This window comes from Gadus morhua, chromosome 10 (genome assembly GCF_902167405.1).
Source record: "Gadus morhua chromosome 10, gadMor3.0, whole genome shotgun sequence".
In the NCBI taxonomy this organism is placed as follows: Eukaryota; Metazoa; Chordata; class Actinopteri; order Gadiformes; family Gadidae; genus Gadus; species Gadus morhua.
Window position 1 is genome coordinate 16,564,698 of NC_044057.1, and position 19,680 is coordinate 16,584,377.

Sequence of the window (19,680 nt, forward strand, 5' to 3'; positions counted from 1 at the left end):
GAGAGGCGTGGATTTGGATGGGGAGAGTGTGTGTCAGGGGCGGGTGGATGGGTGGGTGGGTGGTGGTGAGGGAGCATCTGGAGCCCAGAGGGGAGGGAGGGGGGTCACCCCAGGCGTTGGTGGAGCCCCATCAACTCCCCGGGAGAGGGCCGTGTTTGCTTTGGCCCGATTGCATTGAAACTATCTGTCATTACGTGTCAAAGAGCAGAACGCGCGCTCCTCGCATTGCACGCTGGGCCTTTACACGCTTGTGTCACTTGTTCAAACTGCTGGGGGCCCCAGACAATGTCCTTCCTGTAACCTGAGGCACGCAGGGCCATGGGAAGGAGCCATGGAAGACACACACACACACAGACACACAAGCAAGCAAACACACACACAATCAGTGTCAAACATAAACACACGCATACACACACGTGCAATCAGTGTCAAAAGTATTAAAGTGTTCAGGTGCGCTCAATGAGCTAATCTGTTGGTCATTACGAGCCGATGGGCTTTGATGTCTGTCACAACACGGGGGAAGGAGGAAATCCCAAATGACTGGAAATCAAAACGTCTTTCCTACAGTCTGAAGCGCCACGGCGATGAATGGAGCTCTAACTATGTTCCCAGGCGACTGAAAATATAGACGATTAAGGAAAATTGCACGAGCCCACAGGACACTTTGACGTCAATTTGTAATTGACCCGGGCCCAGGAGAAATGTCCTCTATCCTAACAGAGTGAACATTTTATTAGATGTATAAGAATTAGAAGAAGTATTTGAAACTTTCATGATAAGTATCCTTCAATAAGCCCAGGGTGTATGCTCTGTATATTAAATTAGCGACTGCCAGAGGCCCTGAGAGATCAGGAACCTCCACATCTTTAAAACCTTGGCCCAAACAGACCCTCCTGTCCTAACCGACCCGGAGAGACCCTCCCAAACCAAATAGGGGGCGTGTGGTCCATGCCATTCTGGACCAACTTCCTTATGACACCGCTTTAAATGAACGGAATACTTTTTTTAAAAATAAAAGCGCAGCAAAAACCATCCACAGATGTTTGTCTGTACCGGGACGTTTGGAAGGGAAGCCGCCTCATACCCACTGAGCAAGCAGTGACTGATGCATGTTGGTGATGGCTCATACCACGGGCCCTAGGGGAGGGGAGACAGAGAAGGGGTCAGCTCGGGGGGGGGGGAATAGGAGTTTCAGGGCAAACTAATAAACTTGTCTGGTTGTGCAGACGCTTCGCCATGGTGTGATGTTTTGACAGGCCATCCAGACTCCTCATGGCCAAGAGGACGGAGACGCATACACTCACGCACACACGAACACTAACACAAACACACACCGTTTACACAAACACACACATGACAAGTCGTGCAGACATACAGAAAAATAAAAAGACAGACAGATAGGCAGACAGAAGGACACACGCAAGCACAAAAATAAAATACAGACAGACACTAACAACCCAAACATGCCTGAGCTAAGACACAGCATGCAAATCCACCCCCCCCCCCCCCCCCCCCACGCTGCTCTGCAAAGACAGAAACCGTGTCAGCCATCACAGAGAACGGTGCGAGCGAAACACACAATAAATCCAACAAACCGCCCCCCCCCTCCAAAATATGGGAAAGACATTTCAAATCAAACGCCAACGCATAAATCTGCACCAGGAGGACGTCAGCGGCAGGGATCCTTAAGTCTGCGCACGCAGGCCCTTAACCATGACCATTAGTGGGAAGCATTGATCCCGGGAGTACATCACGCAGGGAGGAAGGCCAGCCAGGCCTGGGATATAGGCGCTCAGTGATAACAAGCCCAAGAATGTTAAGGCCGGGCCATTGTGATGGTAAACACACGCAGAGGCACACACCGCTGAGGCAATGTCCCGCACCAGACACACCGACCAAGAGAAGCCCTATGCATCACACACACACACACACACACACACACATACTAGCACGTACGCAACTGCATAACATGGTTCACACACAGATGCTAACGTAAAGACGCGCACAGACACACACCTTTTCAACTGCAAAACAAACACACTAATTGCTGATAATGGGGTGTCAGTGAATGCTAATATTGAGCCAGAAGAGGCTGAATACGCATCTTATCAGGGAAGGGGGGGGGGGGGGGGGGGCCGCGCTCCCAACAGCCAAATTAGAGCGGCTCCACAGGACCCCAAACACAACAGGTACGGGGCTGCCAGGACATTAGGTTAAGAAAACAGGGAAGGACTGCTGTGGATTGGAGATTCTGATATATGAGAGAGAGAGAGAGAGAGAGAGAGAGAGAGAGAGAGAGAGAGAGAGAGAGAGAGAGAGAGAGAGAGAGAGAGAGAGAGAGAGAGAGAGCAAGAGAGAGACAGAGCAAGAGAGAGACAGAGCGAGAGAGAGACAGAGCGAGAGAGAGACAGAGCGAGAGCGAGAGCGAGAGAGAGAGCGAGGAAGGCTAAGCTGTACATTGGGACATGCTGCACATGCTGTACGTCCCAGCATGTGGCAGCTCTGAAAGCAGAAGAAGTAGTAGCAGAAGATCATTTAAAAGAGAAATCTGCAGCGCATGAAGACAAGCATGGTCCCTCACGCTTAGACACACACACTTTATCCCAAAAACACACAAACTCCCCCTAGAAGTGGGCCTCCGGGGCGATTCAGGGGGCAGCCAACGTGAGCGCAGCTGACCTGGGAACCCACACACAGGGGGTTCATCTTCCACCCTATGATGTGTGTGTCGCCGGGACCCTGAGCCCTTCATCGGACCAACAAGGGTAATAAATCCCTTGGATAAACACAGCGTCTCGGCGTAGGTCTGCAGGGCCGAGGCGCCTCAGCTCTGCTTTCAGGATGGGCTCCCACCCATTTAGGAAAACACTTAACCACAGACCGCGGATCATGGATTGATTCTTCAGCGGGGCAGACACAGGGTCTTTATTTATCTCTGCGTACGTTCGGATCGTCGCGTCGGTGGGGAATATCAGTCCGTTCGTTCCTTTGTTGTACGCCAATACGCCTAGCGCCTGACCCGTCAGGACGTTACAGCACAGAGAGGACCGATGGGTTTTCCATGTGCGGGGAACTGGTGTGTTTTCCATGTGCCGCGGTGACGGATCCAACGTGGGCCCTGAGGGAGGGGAGGGGAGGGACTCACGCGTGGCTCTTTGAGAACAGAGCCACGGGGACCTCAGCCACACTGGAGGGCAGAACAAAGTGAACAGCGGAGGTGTCGGTGTCTGATTTCCTCGCGAGCGTTTCTCACAGGTTTAACAGTGATGAAGACCTACTCGGGGCTGGGGGGGGGGGGGGGGGGGGGGGGTAGGGAAGGGGGGGGGGGGGGGGGAAGGGGGTCGTGGGGTGGAGCTTTAGGGAGGGGCGTTCTTTTTCTAGAATAGTGTCATGTCGTGTTTCGAGACAGAGATATATGAGGGGAAATTCTGCACCCTCCTACACTTACTTCACCATTACGAGATCACACCTGTGTTACCAAACATGGCCGCGCGCGCGCGCGTGTGTGTGCGTGCGTGTGTGTGTTGGGCCTGGATACGGAAAAAAAACAATGGGCCTGGGTTCAAGATGGACCTTATGGTCTGGGCGTGAGCGGGTTCGCTGAGGTTGGATAGAATTTGAGAGAGAGATTGAGGTGGAGGAGTTCAGAGAGAGAGAGCGAGAGAGAGAGAGAGAGCGAGAGAGAGAGAGCGAGAGAGAGAGAGAGAGAGAGAGCGAGAGAGAGCTAGAGAAAGAGAGCGAGGGAGTGAGAGGTGGAGGAGAGGGAGAGGTGAAGGAGAGTGAGAAAGGCGAGAATCCGAAATAGAAAGAGAGAGAGCGAAAGATCTGGGCCGGGCAGGGACATAGAACTCTCCCTAACCCTACCTAAAAGTACATTCTGCTGAGTGCACACTTCAAAGGAGGTGGCGGGCCGATGTGCTGCCCCCATGACGTGCTGTATGCACAGCGGCGGGTGAACACAAACCCACATCTCCCTCAGAGGTAACGCAATCGCTCCCACCGCAAGAATCTCCCCTCATACCTCCGTAAATCCCCTCCGTATCGCACCGCGGCGGCGGCGGCGGCGCGCCCTGTGGTCTGCCGCTACGCCGCACATCATGCTCATATAGCGGAGAGAAGGTTGCTTGCCGCTGGTACCCGCGTATGGCCGTGTTCCGTTACAGACAGCGGAGAGGCCCAGGTGATATTTACATTTAGGGCGTTGAGCAGATGCTTTTCGTCCAAAGCGACTTACAGCGGTTCGTGCACAGACTCACACACCAACTGCGGTGTCAACCATGCAAGGTGACAGTCAGCTCGTCAAGAGCAGTTAGTGTGAGGTCGGTGTCTTGCTCAGGGACACCTCGACACTCGGAGGGACGGCGAGAATAAGGGGTGGGGGGGGGGGGTGAGAGCGGGCTTGAGTGATGACAGCAGCGGGGACAGAGGCTACCTGAAGCGGTGAGGCGAGGTGTGGCTAAGCCGCTTAGCAACCGGCTAATGGCGGAGTTGGGGATTACATCACACAGAATGGATGGGGGACGTGGTCGTCGGGGGCGATGAGTACGATTCCACACATAAGCCCCACTGGGTGTCTCATGACCTCTGGCGGATGTGTTTGTGATCCAGCCTGTACTGGAACTGGTGTGAGGAGAAGAGGTCTGAAAGGGTTCTGGTGTGGGTTGCAGTACTGGCCCTTCGGCGGTTCACGAAATAAAAGAGAACGAGGCCAGAACAAAATGTGGAGAAGACGTCGGGGAAGGAAAAGATGAGGAAAACATGTGAGAGGGGAAAGACATGAGAGGACACATGTTAAAAGGCACAAGAGAGAAATACATTTTAAAGTTTGAAAGAGTGCATCCAGGAGGAGTAGTTGAAGAATGAGGATCAAAGGGAGAGAAGGAGAGAGAGAGGAGGGGGAAGAGGGAAGAGCACAAGCCAAACAGACGGACTGAGACTGAGGGAGAGAGAGAGAGAGGGCGAGAGATACAGCACGAGAGGGCGAGAGAGAGCGAGAGAGAGAGCGAGAGAGTGAGCGAGAGAGATGTATCAGTCGGGTGGGGATGACCCTCCTGCTCAGAGGCTTTCGAGGGCTCTCAGGTGGGGATGCCGTCTGATGTTTTCTCGGGTGTCAGGGGCAGAGCAGGGTGTAGTGTGTAGTGTGTAGTGTGTGTGTGTATGTGTGTGTGTGTGGGGGGGGGGCATCGGGTTACACGCTGGCTGCAGGGCTCCGTTCCCGTCGTCATCCAGTGCTGTGGGCAGTGGATGAAAGCCACGCACTTCTGACAGACTGCTTACTGGAGGACTAGCGGGTCGAGGGGGGGGGGGGTATCTGTGGGTGTGTATCTGGGTGTGTGTTTCTGTGTGTGTGTGTTTATGTGTGTGAAATGGATGAGGAAACTAAGAGAAAGAAAATCAAAGCAGAGGTCCAGGCGGGGTCTGGGCCCCGAGAAGCAGCCAATGTGGCTAAACTCTCATGGCCAGCCAGGGGGGAAACAACACACAACACATGACTCCACTATGTGTGTGTGTGTGTTTGTGCATGCTTGTGTGTGTGTCTCGGTGTGTGTGTGTGTATGTGACTCTGTGTATTTGTGTGTGTGTGTGTGTGTGTGTGTGTGTGTGTGTGTGTCTCGGTGTGTGTGTGTGTATGTGACTCTGTGTATTTGTGTGTGTGTGTGTGTGTGTGTGTGTGTGTGTGTGACTGTGTGTGTGTGTGTGTGTGACTGTGTATTTGTGTGTGTGTGTGTGTGTGTGTGTGTGTGTGTGTGTGTGTGTGTGTGTGTGTGTGTGTGTGTGTGTGTGTGTGTGTGTGTGTGTGTGTGTGTGTGTGTGTGTGTGTGTGCGTGCGTCCAAATGAATACAGTCCCAACGTCACCTGTGGATACTCAGGGGCGAGCGAGAGCGACGCAACCCAAACACATGGCTAATTGGCCCAATTAAGTCATTACATAACACAAGCCAGAGGTGGGACCCCCCCTCTGGTTCGGCTCATAGACCCCCAGTGTCAGGTTATACAACAAGAATCCCAAAAAAAAAATGGAAGAAAAAGAAAAAACACACCCGGGTTGAGTTCACGGCATCTGATGATTTAAGGGATTCTGAGGTAATGAGTGATGGGCCACGTCATGATCAAAGGTTTGTCTTTGTGCGACAGGAACGCACGCACAAAAAAGAGTTGTGTGTGTCTGTTACAATGTGTGTGAATGTGTGTGTATCCCCTCTGTATATATACGTGACCTGGGTTGATGAGCTTGTGTGGTTACGTCTGCTTACATGTAATCAGTGTGTGTTTGTGTGTGTGTGTGGTTTTGTGTGTGTGGTTATTTGGGAGTGTGTGTGTTGCGTCTCGGTTAGCCCAACTGTGGGAATATCTGGCTAAGTGAAAGCTTCTGTGTGTTTTGTTTATGCCTCCTGAAGTGTATCCGTGTTCATTCGCATTGTTTACAGCAATAGTGAGACAGAATACACACGCGTTTGTGTGTGTCTGTGTGTTGAGATATGTGTGCGCCCTGTATCTCATCCCATTGTTGGGGTCCATCTGAAACTCGTCTCGCCTCGTGCTAGTAGCCCTAAATGTTCTGCTACAGCACGCGTGTCTTCTGTTGTGTGTCTGCTAGTGTTAGTGTCTCTTGTTTGTTTGTTAGTCTTTTAGTGTTCCTCAACTGTTGTAGTTTGTACACGTGTCTGCTAGAGTTTGTGTGTCTGGTGATGTTTGTGTGTCTGCTAGTGTTCGTGTCTCTGTTATAGTTTGTGCGTCCGTCAGTGTGCGCTCTTGTTTTTTCGTTTGTCTTTCAACGTCACTCAACCGTTGTCGTTTGTACGCGTGTCTGTGATTGTTTATCGTTTACCTCTCCGGACATGTCGGGGGCCAGCGTGATCCAGGGCCAGAGGGAGGAGTAGATCCCGAAGAACACCACCCACAGGCCGATGCTGCCCCAGATGGCGATGTGGCTGAACTGTGGAGCGGCGGGAGAGAGTGACGCAGTGAGAGGCTGCCCCTGCTGCTGGGACCACAGGGTTACAGGGGGGAGAGGGGTCCCCCAGGGGCCAGGAGGGCTGACCTGGGGTACGAGTCGACGTCCTTCTGGTATTCTGTATTGATTCCTAGCGTTTAGCGCTCCGGCTCTTACCCGGCAAAGGGGATTACCGGAGCGAGAATGGGTCAGGCATCCCGACTTAAGGCCGCTGACATTGGGGATTTAAACCTGAACTTTTAGGCTGGGAGTTCAATTGCCATATATTTTGTTTGTTCTTGGAAAAAATAAAACCTTCTCACCCTATTTTCTGCATTAGGTAGTACCATTTTATTAGTTCATTCAATTACCCTTCTATGGGGAATTAAGGCCCAATCCCATTTCTACCCCTTACCCCTTCCCCTTGTTTTGAAGGGGGAAGGGAAAGGGGTAAGGGGAAGGCGTAAGAGGTAGAAATGGGATTGGGCCTAAGGTCCAATCCCATTTCTACCCCTTACCCCTTCCCCTTACCCCTTCAAAACAAGGGGAAGGGGTAAGGGGAAGGGGTAAGGGGTAGAAATGGGATTGGGTCTAAATGTCCTGCATTGAATAAGGCCAGGCTTCCCCTGCAGTGTTTCTATACAGCTGTTTCCATAGTGTCTGCGTCATCGGACTGATGCTGCGGTTACAAGGCCAATGAGTGCCAACGAGGGGCCAAGCTAGCCTGGGCTAGAGAGCACACGCAAACAGAGCCGTATGCTCAGTTAATGCTACTGTAACCTCTAGTCCTATTAAGAGAGAGAGGAAGAGATCAAATGACCTCCACACAATGACTGACAGACAGACAGACAGACAGACAGACAGACAGACAGACAGACAGACAGACAGACAGACAGCACTGGTCTTACCATGGTCCAGGACGAGGTCTCTAGTCCGGCTTTCAGACAAACTGTGATGACCACAAACTATGGAGGAAGAGAAGGACAGTTAAATACCAAACTGAACCTGTGGCTCCTCAAGCCAAATTTAACATACACGTTCAATCTGGAACAATGAGTTCACTGGGACTTTGATCTGGAAATGTACCAAACCAGCTATTATCATTCATTATTATGCTTTGCACTCATCCGTCAAGCCACATCAGAGGAGAACATTCCAGTGCTGCCAGGACGCCTCAGTCCCTTTAACACACTAAACCACCGTAACGTAAACTGAGGAGGAACATCAGTGGAAGGAAAATTGCTTACTGTGTAAACCATGTTGCCCAAGAGGAGATAGTCGGGCGTCTTCCCGTTGCCAAACACCGTGTCTGTGAGGGGGGGGGGGGGGGGGGGAATGGAGAACAGAAGCTTTCTGAGCATCGAGACAGACGCCCCTGAGTTTAACAAGCTGTTCCTGGAGCGCTTGAGCTCTGCTTAGCTAGCCACAAGCTCGCTAGCTAGCCTCTAGCTAGCCTCTAGCTCACTAGCTAGCCTCTAACTAGCCAGAGAATAGCATCTTGCCCGTGGGAAGAAAAAGGAACGGTATGGATAAACTGAAGTGTGAAGGAATTCTGTTGTTTTTAATTCGCCTTTTCCCAGCCCCCTCATTCGGAGCCCAATGGGATTATGGTCCGTGAACATGGGAAAAAGGGAGAACATAGGTAATTACGTTCATTAATGCCCCGATGCGAGTGGATTCACGCAGGATTTCTCCGTCACACAACTCACAACTATTAGGAGTAAGGCTTGTTATTGGAGGCCGCCGCTTAGACTGAAGAGTTCGGGCGATTAATCACAGCGGGAATATTTTGACATGCTGGCTGATTCTGGTCAGACCGACCAACGGACGACGAAACCAGGCTGTTCTGCCGACCACACGGCAGCTGACTTAAGAAACCGACGAATCCCCCGCCTTTAGTCGTCTTTATCGCTTTGTTGGGAAGTCACACGAGATACAGAATAAAAAAAAACGATTATTTTTATATAACTTCAATAAAATAAAACCTCCATTCAAACTGGGGCGTGGGTGAGTCGGAGCGGGCCGGGAGAGTGAAACATAAGTCTGTAGCGCGCGACCGCGGGGTCATGTGACCCGGCGTGCAGTGATGCTCCGCTGACAGCCCGTCAGTCATGCGGAAGGGGTTTGGCACCCTTTGTTTGGGGAGCAGGGCCAAGCCTGTGTGGTCCGGCCGGCCGTGACCAGCCAAGACTTACCACCTAAAAGGCCCCACTATTCCCCCTCACACACACACATATATATACAGAGATACACAAACACACACTCACACATACATAAATACATACACGCACACACGGCAATGACCTGAATAAATGTAAGTGGGCATGTGTTTGGCATGGCACGGTAAGTCCCCGTGAGTGATTATGAGAAAATAAATTCCCACAATTTCAATATCGCAGCCAACCTGCGTATCAAAGCAACGGGCATGCCTGTTAAGAGTGTGTGTGGGCCTCCTAGTGTATGTGTGTGTTTGTGTGCGTTTATCTGTCTCTATGGATGTCTGTGTGCACATGCATGTGTGTGTGAGAGTCTCCCCGTCTCCACAGAGCACACACATGTTTGTAATTCATGACTGGAAGGTTGAAGAGGGAACTAATTAAGACAAAGTATGTGTGTTTTAGTGTCCTCCACCTCCTCCACCTCCTCCTCCTCCACCTCCTCCTCCTCCACCACCTCCTCCTCCACCTCCTCCTCCTCCTCCTCTACCTCCGTGGGAGGGGGATCCCGGGACCTACTCACCATGCTGGAAGGCTTTGAGGGGGAACCAGAAGAGGATGACGGAGTGGAAGAGGCCGTTCAAACAATGGGCCCAGAAAACCTGCCGGAGAAGGAGAGAGAAAAGAGAGAGTGAACAAAATGGAGCAGAATTAGCAAAGGAGAGTGGGAGGCAGGGAGGCGGGGTGGGGGAGGGTAGTTGGGGGGGGGGGGGGGAAATCAGCATTTTAAGTGGCAGAGAATCTGAAAGAGATTCCGGCGGGGAGACAAAGAGATAGTTAAGGGATGGTGCTTTTAGAGGGAGAAGCAGAGGGTTGAAGCGGTAGAGAGTTGAGGAGGAGCAATGAATTACAAAAAGTTAGAAAAATACATTTTAGGAAGGAGGAAATGCACAAGAGACAGAGAGAGTAGGAGACAGAGAGCGTAGGAGACAGAGAGAGAGACAGAGAGACAGAGACAGAGACAGAGACAGAGAAAGCCGGAGAGACAGAGAGAGAAAGATAGACAGAGACGGACAGAGAGTGTAGGGTAGTGAAAAAATAAAGCATGAGAAAAGGGTGCGGGTAGCCTCAGCCTGCCGGTCGACCTCTGACCCGGGCCTTTTGTCTGGGCCCAGTGCTAGGCTAAGTGGCGGTTTTGTAGGGGCCTCCGCACTGAATGGCCTCCCCGCTGACAGATACTTTGTATATCCCCCGCGTGTTTGTCACCAGAGAGAGGGTGCTGAGTTTGTGTATGTAAGTGTGCATGTGCGTGCACACGTGCGTGCGTGTGCTGGCGTGCACACACACACACACACACACACACACACACACACACACACACACACACACACACACACACACACACACACTGCCTGTGTGTGGTTATATATACGTTTTTCATTTCATTAAATCTCATTTGCACATTTAGGTTTCATTAAATCCCCTCTGCACATTGAACAAGATGCTTGCATCAATCATCGACGAAAGCCCAAAAATACTCAAGCGTAAGGCTGCGGAGGTTGAAAAGCAATACGGCGTATTGCGGTTTTAAACTCCATCGCCGGGGCACTGTGGGGTGTTAATGTATGGCCCGCCAGCATCAGAGTTTCCCCTCATTAGATTTCATTAGATTTCCCCTTTTTTCCTCCTTTTGGATATTAAAACAGGCGAGCCGGAGAGAGCAGGGAAATAAATTACAGAAACATGATGCAAGCAGAAAGTGTGCCTGAAAACATACACACAGGAGGCCTTGAAAACGATTAACTGGGTTTTATGATAATTAATAAAATCGAGGGAAATATCTCTCTCTCTGTGTGTGTGTGTGTGTGTGTGTGTGTGTGTGTGTGTGTGTGTGTGTGTGTGTGTGTGTGTGTGTGTGTGTGTGTGTGTGTGTGTGTGTGTGTGTGTGTGTGGACTTTGGATGAGTCCTTTAACTGAACGCGGCCTCCTCTAGAAGCACCTAGTTTCAGATGTACATTATGCAGGGCCAGGGCCAAACACAACACTAATGGGTGATGTACCATGAAACAGCCGCGAAATCCAGCCTGCCAAAGAGAGAGTGTTTGGCCTGTGGTGGCACCCATTCTCGCCCCGCCCTGACCAACACTAAGCTGCAAGGCACTCTGGGAGCCCAGAAGCCTTCAAATCCTTCCCAGTGATTCGCTCGGTACAAACTAAAACAACATTGACCTAGGCACTCAAATCAGTTATTTCGACAATTAAAAAAAAAAATTGTAATGCTGATCCCGAGACAAAGTATGATTATTGAATGATATAATTTTTTTAAAATGTGCAAAACTTTTTAGTTGAAATCTGAACGTCTTTTAAATTGTATGGTTTGGAACATTACTTTCTTCTGATACGTTTTTGTGTTATTCGTTTTAGTAAAATAAAAAACACTTGATAAAATTAAGTGGGAAAATAAAATAAAAATGGGAAGAAAAGTTAAAAGAAATGAATGAGGTGAGAGAATATGCTTGTTTACAAAAGGAAATGGGAAAATTGGAAATGAAAATAGGAACGGAGGAAGAGTGAAAGAATGGGGCTTTTCTTGCGGGGCCTATAATAGGATACCTTGGCCTCTGTGGCCTGACCTTCTCACCTCCGTATTGGCCTTGAAAAAACAAATCCGGTCGCCTAGCAACTCAACACCCCCCCTTACCTCCCTCCCTCCCTCCGACTGGGAACACACCGGTCAAAGAGTGGCCACCAGCACCCACAAGTCCGCCATTTCTGTGGTTTAAACGTGTGGTAAATGGGCTCTCATAAGTCTCCTGAAACCCTAGCCCCGCCTCCTCCACAAGCCCCTCCCCCCATGCCCGACACTGGGAATGTAAACTCACGCCTCCCACCCCATTGAGCCCTAACCGACTCTAATAATGAATGCTAATGGTATCGATAAATGTTCATAATCATTTGTCACTGGGATAACCCCCCCTCCTCCTCCCCTCCCCCCTCTCCACAGCCCCCCGGCAACCCGCTTCTTTCACTGCCATCCCAGCGGGTTGCTAAGGACCCCCTCGGCAGAGTGAATGCCCCGTTCTGTCCTCTAAAGATCTGGACCTTTGTTCTGATCCTAATTGCCCCAAAGAGGTGGACTGAAAGCCTGTACTTTACATCGGTCCAAATATTTCCAAACCCCTCCCGCCCCCGTCCCCTAAGCCCGGAACGTTCAAAACAGGAAGAGGAGGGAGAGGAAGAGGAGGGATAGGAAGAGGAGGGAGAGGAAGGGGAAATGCCAAATGTAGAAGAGGGAGAGAGTTGGGTGGGGGGGGGGGGGGGGGGGGGGGGGGGGGGCGAGAGGGAGAGTTAAATGCAAACACAACAGTAAGTATGCAAGACATGTTAGAACTACATGTGTGGACACAGAGTGAAACACGCAGCCCCGGGAGATGACCGGTGTTATTCACTTAATTGTGAATTACACCCTTCCGTCCGTAATTCATCCGGTGAAATTCAACCTGGCTGTGCTCCACCGCCCACCTGGCTCAGATACTTGGAGGACTTTGTCGTCCTCCCGTCCAACATCCCTGAACAAGGCCCCTCGCCGGTGCACCTCTGGGCTTCAAACATCCAGGCGGAGGAGCCAACCCCTCAGCTGTTGTTTCTACCATCTTCTTTCCCTCTCTGACTCTCTCCAGCACTTATAAAGACGGTAACCAACTGCTCCTTCTATTCACCAGGAACTGCACCACCACCAACCTTTTTCCACTTCCTCTTCATGCCTCTGCCCGCTTCTTTTCTCACACTCTCACCCTTCCTCCCACGAGCCAACCTCCCTCTTCTTCATATACCGTCCCTATCCGTGGCCACCTTGGCTCTCTGGCTCTCCCCTCTCTACCTGAATCCATCTCCCTCGTTCCACCCCCCTCTGCAACGGTCACTCTTTTGACCAGTCTTCTGCCCTGGCCTCTCACCAATAAGCAGGCTCGCACGACTTCTCCAGCTCTGTGGTTGGCACCCTATGCCTGAAAGGGCGTTTGCAGGCTGACGACCCGTTTTCTCCTCTTTCTCTGCCTGCACATCTGCAGCTAAAAGCTTTCTTTCATTCAATCTGAAATGAAATCTTCCTTCTTCAATCCCAAGAAAAACTGTCTTGTTAACTACTTTGTAATAGAGATTAATGACATGTGCTCCTGAATCCCCCCTCCTGACACCACCTGTCCAATATCCCAACTTCCTCTTCATTACTCTCTCCCGGTGCCGGCGCACATTTGGCAAGGCAGCTTTTGTCCCGGCTCTTGTCCTCTCTCGTCTAGACTAGAGCAAAACTCCCTTCAGGCCGGGCCGCCTGCATGTGCTTTTCGTCTGCCGACGCTTACCCAGAATGCAGCAGCCCGGCTGGTCTTTACCCGAGTTCCCCCCACACCGCATCATCCCGCCTCCGCACCCTGCACTGTCTACCGGTGGCTGCTTGGGTTTGATTCAAGACCCAAGCCTCCGGGCCCTTCCTACACCCAGGACACGGTCCACCAATCCCCCCCCAGCCAGTCCACTATGACCGTCAAGCGGCTTGGTACTGAGGGGGCCCCAGTGTTCACACAAGGAAATCTTGTTTGTTTGCGGTTCTGGCTGTACACTGGTGGAAAGAGCTCCCCACAGACATAGGAAGGCGGACACTACACATCTTCTGTCGCCGACTGAAAGCGAATCTGTTCAGGCGGCATCGTGGCCCAGGAAAATAATTTATAATGAATGTCTTGAAGCAGTTTGCTTATTTGATCAATGTTATGAACTCGCATGACTCAAATCACATTTTGGGGTTGCGTCTGTACGGGTGAATGCACTTATTGTCAGTTGCTTTGGACAAAAGTATCGGCTAAATAAATGTAACGTGATGTAAATAATGTGAAACAGTGAGAGAGAGACATTGTCCTCCAGTGTTTAGGGGAAGCGGTAATTACGAGGGGCCACACGAAGTGAGGGGACGGCGGGGCACCGCGTTGACTTGGAACATGTTGTGTGAGGAACTTGTAATTAAAAGTGAACTAGCTGGGGGTGTGGGGGTGGGGGGGCGGGGCCGAAGAAGGCCACACCTTTAACTCTTAACACCCTCAACGTCACCCCCTTCCTCTCACCGCAACACGAACAGATCCCATTCACAAAGACAGTATATGTTGTCTACACAAGAGCTGGTCATTGAGCAGAAAAGGGAATGAAAAGAGAAAAAAGCTTTCAGGGGCCAAATTCCTGTTGGACTTTCTCGCCTCACCTCGGGCCAGCTGCGAGGGAAAATATCAGCGGGGAAAGGAGCAGAAGAAGCCAGCAATAACAACCTGCCCACCAGGCCTTGTCAAGCCGTGGCTCTTCTCGGGGATGTGAGGTCCAAACCAAATGGCGGCTCATTGCATGTAACTACTGAACGAACCAAACATCATTTTTCCCCATCATTTTCCCCATCATTTTTCCAACCATTTTAGCAGTATTTGTAATCAATGATTGGGGAAGGAAAATACATCCATTCTTAAGATATTAAGCCTTTGTAAGCAGATTCCTTCCTAGCTTTTTTTGCCACAGAATCGAAACCTTATTTGAGTGTGCAATGCAGATTCATATCAGGAAAACTAATATCGTATCAAGCACGGTGTCCTTAATTCAATGAAAACTGATTTTCTGGTGTTACACGTGCATGAATCAAATCAAATTGAATGTATGCTCCTTTCTGCCTCTACGCTGAATCGCAAAACAAGAACTGTCCTGTGACTTTGAGTAATACCATGAAGTAGCTCTCCTACAATTGCTCAGCTCGACCAATGTCCCCCTGCTAATCCCTGAGGAGTATATTAACGCCATGACAGACAAGCCCTTATGCCAGCTCAAACACACAAGTATAAAAAAACCAGACATCGGCCTACATGTCATTCTGATGCAGAGAGCGACCAAGCTGCTTACACATGTCCCGTCCCTGTCTTGTGTCGCGGGAGCCCCGGCCTGAACACCGACTGAATGAACACACTCCCAAGGCGGCGGGCAGCAGCCAGGCCGACCCTCCGGCCGGCCGTGTCAGTTCCACATGGGGGGAAAGTCTTTCTCCCAGAACACGGCCAGCGCCTGCTTAAACTAATTGCGTAATTTCCCGCAACGAATGCCATCACACCATGACAGCACACACTCTCTCCCACCGCCGTTCCCCCTCTCCGGACAAAACACAACAACTCATCTCCCGCCACAGGCGACCCCTGGTGCACCCCTCCCTTGGCCCCCGCTGACCCCCAGGGCCAATGGGCCTTTAATCCGCCTCCATGCCCCACTAAGCAGGTCACCACGCCTGTGAGGGGGCCTTCAGACGGCGTGGAGAAAGGGGAAGACGTCTTTATTATCAGCAGGAGGGTGGAGGTGGCGGCTGGTAATGGAGAGGCGCTGGGGGCCAAGACCTGACCAGAGCCCGGGGGCCCAGACCTGACCAGAGCCCGGGGGCCCAGACCTGACCAGAGCCCGGGGGCCCAGACCTGACCAGAGCCCGGGGGCCCAGACCTGACCAGAGCCCGGGGGCCCAGACCTGACCAGAGCCCGGGGGCCCAGACCTGACCAGAGCCCGGGGGCCCAGACCTGACCAGAGCCCGGGGGCCCAGACCTGAGCAGAGCCCGGGGGCCCAGACCTGACCAGAGCCCGGGGGCCCAGACCTGACCAGAGCCCGGGGGCCCAGACCTGACCAGAGCCCGGGGGCCCAGACCTGACCAGAGCCCGGGGGCCCAGACCTGACCAGAGCCCGGGGGCCCAGACCTGACCAGAGCCCGGGGGCCCAAGGCTATCAGGAACCCCTGCCTGAGAACCGCCGGAGGGACGCCGCAACACTGACGGATGGGTTCAGACGGTGGGACAGGATAGCCAGCGCACACGCACACACACACACACACACACACACACACACACACACACACGCATGCGCACACCACACACGTACATGCATACGGTCACACACACACACAAACACACACAGACGCATGCCTACGCACACTTACACACACAGACACATGCACGCACACGCACACACACACACACTCTCTATGGGAAGCCTAAGGCGGGAGTGATTTTAGCAGTGAACATTTTTGCGTTGTTTTCATTGTTCGGTTATATTATGACAAGTAGTTGGGGAGTATTGTGCTTTTGGGGATGTTTTGTGTGCTTTTGCTTGGGGGTTTGGACCAATGAACATTATTTCGGTATGCAGTGACAGACGTTTTTAGAGTTATTAGTCTGACACAAGGGTTGAAAGGAGAGGGGGCGAGACTTAATTTGGTCAAAGGTTCGACCGCCAGACAGAATTCAGACAGACTCCAAAAACAAACTGCTAAAAACACTAAACTGGTTAGAAGTTAACCAACAAGTTCACCCATTTAAATCAGTTTCAAACATTATTATATGACTAAACCCAGGCATGGACAACATCAATTGAGGCTGGTCAGATAACTGCTTGACACTGATGTGGTCAATGGGACTGGGATTCGTCTCTGTCACCGTGGACATGAGGTTCAGAGGAGACTCACCAAGCAGACCAGACAATCCATATTAACTTGTTTAAATGTCCAGTGCAGTCCTGAGTAAAATATAACAATCATTAAGCCAATATGAAAAAACTAATCTAACTAGAAAATTGGTCACTTTCAAAATAAATATGATAAACCACGAAAGAAGATACTAGAAGTATATGAAAACAGTTTAGAAAGATAATCACAGGCACAAAAAGACGCCAAAAAAACAATAAAACTGACAATTTCAACATAGAGAAAGGATTTACCTTGGTGTTGAACCCCATTGCATTCTGTGAGGTTTTGTAGAGTTCTGGGTACTTCAGCATGTTCTCTTTCCTGCAGGAACGCTCAAATATGCCCAGAGTGAGAGGAGGTAGAGCCGTGAAGATCTGAATAAAACGTTGAGAAGTGACACACACATTTAGCACATGTTTGGGTTTCAATTGAAATGTTTGAGACACAATTCAAAACAATTGAAAAATAAAGTAAACAAAAATGTCATACATTTAAACATTTCAAAAAGCTAAAACATTTCAGATAACAGAGTAAATACAATATACTAGGTAAAACTGACTTTTTAACAGGCATTTTGCGCCTTATACCCTAACAACTTGGAAGTTGTTAGCGTTAAAACGACTCCTTATTAATTCCCTCCCCGATTCTCCGCTGTATTGTGTTGACGACACACGCCAACACTTTATCTTTGTTTTCCACTATTGGCCAGGCCTCTCAGGCTGTTCATATGCAAAGGGCCGGGCAGTCACCAACATCTGCGCCGCTCCCCACTAGAGAGCAGGTATTTAAGCCCTGTGTCATTTGTAAGCCCTGCTGTAATGTTGTCCTGCCTGGCAGGTGGTGACAGAGAAGGGATGTTATTGTGTTCCTGTGGCTGGGTGGGGGGGGTGGGAGGGAGATGGGGTATGGGTGGGTCAGTGGGTGTTGGTTCCCCCTCGGTCCATCTGGGTCTGGGGCCGCCGTGGCCCCCCAGCAGTCTGCAGACTGTCAGGGCCACGGGGCATGCTTCACTGGGCTCCTTTCTCATTCAGGGCCCGGGAGGATCTCTATTGAGGAGGTGGAGTGTGTGTGTGTGTGTGTGTGTGTGTGTGTGTGTGTGTGTGTGTGTGTGTGTGTGTGTGTGTGGGTTAGCGTGTGTGTGTGCGTGTGTTTGTTAGAGTGTGTGTGTGTGTGTGTGTAAGTTAGAGTGTGTGCGTGTGAGTGTGTGTTTGTGTTAGAGTGTGTGTGTGTGTGTGTGTGTTAGAGAGTGTGTGTGTGTGTGTGTGTGTTGGTGTTAGAGTGTGTGTGTGTAAGTTAGAGTGTGTGTGTGTGTGTAAGTTAGAGTGTGTGTGCGTGTGCGCGCGCGCGTGTGTGTGTGTGTGTCTCCAGCTCACTGCCCCCGACAGACTCCCACTGAGCCAGTGGAATTCCTCTACTGTTCAGATGAAGTAAAGAGCATGGCATGCCACCGCACCCCCCCACCGCCCTGACCCCTTCACCTCCATCCCCGCACAGAGTGTTGATGTTTTAAGATGGTGGTTTATGAAGGAGTTAGCGTAAGAGCTAAAGCTGTGTAAATTCCGGCCGCTTCCTGCAAAGTCTGTGGCCAGTTGCCATTAATCAATGCCATTTGCCGAGCCGCGAGTCAACTCGTGTGTGGGCACTTGTCTCCTCGCACTTTTCTCATTCAGTGTGTGTTTATTGAATGCCGTGTATTTAATAGACAGTTTAAAGTTACATTTCAACACCCGGTGAGCTAAACAGTGTGGTATTGGGCAAGAAAAAAAAAAGGCAGATGCAGATTTTTGTCCTCTATTGAATGCATATTACAGATGGTGAAATATGAGTTCATTTAAGAAAGGGGCCCGTTACGGTGCCTTGAGAGACTCCCAGATACTATAAGCCAGTCGTGTTGCCAGCTTCCTCCAACCTGTCCTCTTTTTCCCTCATTCACAAATGGCCGCCGTGGCCCAGCGGGCTCACTCGGACGAGCAGAGCTGTTGTTCTTTCAAATTCAACGCATAGCTGGGCCAGCCGAGGGAATTGGGAGCTGACAAGGGCTCGTTAATATATTTGATGGCTTCCAGGATGCCGATGACATGATCACGCCGTAAAAGGCAGCCAAGTTTGGGAAAGTAGCGGCACACACGGGGTCCGTGCCCGGGAGAGTTTGGGGGGCGGGCGTGGGGGACGAAGAGGGCTCTTTAACGTTAATGGAGGGACAAGAGTTAATCACAGGAACACTCACCACATTGTACAGGCCGATGCACCAGCGCTCGAAGAGGATCTGTCCCGAGAAACCGTTGACGAACGCAAACCAGATCTAAAGACAAGGGGAAAGAGAGAATCACAAAAGTATGAGAACAATGTGTGAGGAGTACAACTAAGGAGTGAAAAGTATTGGCACACCATTGCCTGTAGACATATCTGGTATATGTATATAGAAATGTGCTGTACAATTTACTACATTAAACAGTAAAACTATAACTAAAATATTCATTTGTTGAGGGACTTATAGACCTCGAAAGACAGTTCTACGTTCCATGACTTGTTTTGCATTTCGTAAAATGCAAACCCCCTTTTGAACTCTGAGTCTGCGAGTGTGTCATGAAGGACGAATCAGTAGTAGGGCTATTTAAGGTCCTATTTAACACGTTAATATCAAGAGATCAACTGATAAGAAAATCAGGAAACAGCCCGTAGCGTTTGTCTTATGGCCACTGAAACGCGAAACCGTTCCAAACAGGAGACTCGCACAGGAAACGTACATTCAGAAAGAATGGAGAATATTCCCCGTCTACAAGTATACGCTTCTTCCTGCATCAACCCTGACCCCATTCAACAAAATAATTACATAAACAACCAAAAACACGTCTCCAATCAATGTTAAGAATCCCTCGTCTAATCCTGCGCCGTTTGAAGTTGTGACCTATGCCCAACACATCATTAGTCTGAGCGAGAAACTGGCTCCTCTTTTTTTTTCTCCTACTTGGCAGCGATGAAGGGAGGGAGGGAGGGAGGGGTTGGTGAGAGGGAATCAAAAACGCTATCCACCCCGGGAGCAGGGAGAGCCAAGACCTTTG

At 50.6% G+C, this 19,680-nt stretch overlaps 1 protein-coding gene across 5 annotated transcripts in view; it reads right to left on the reverse strand.

Annotated features, from left to right (window-relative positions):
* Positions 1-19,680, reverse strand: part of atp8a1 (ATPase phospholipid transporting 8A1) — a 103,864-nt gene that overhangs the window by 8,260 nt on the left and 75,924 nt on the right. For all 5 annotated transcript variants that reach the window (XM_030367535.1, XM_030367534.1, XM_030367532.1 and 2 more), the window contains 6 exons: positions 18,846-18,920; positions 16,870-16,992; positions 9,675-9,753; positions 8,183-8,244; positions 7,844-7,900; positions 6,831-6,938 (listed from right to left, as the gene is read on the reverse strand). In XM_030367535.1, the coding sequence (XP_030223395.1) occupies positions 6,831-6,938; positions 7,844-7,900; positions 8,183-8,244; positions 9,675-9,753; positions 16,870-16,992; positions 18,846-18,920 (504 nt within the window). The remainder of the gene's footprint in view (positions 1-6,830; positions 6,939-7,843; positions 7,901-8,182; positions 8,245-9,674; positions 9,754-16,869; positions 16,993-18,845; positions 18,921-19,680) is intronic.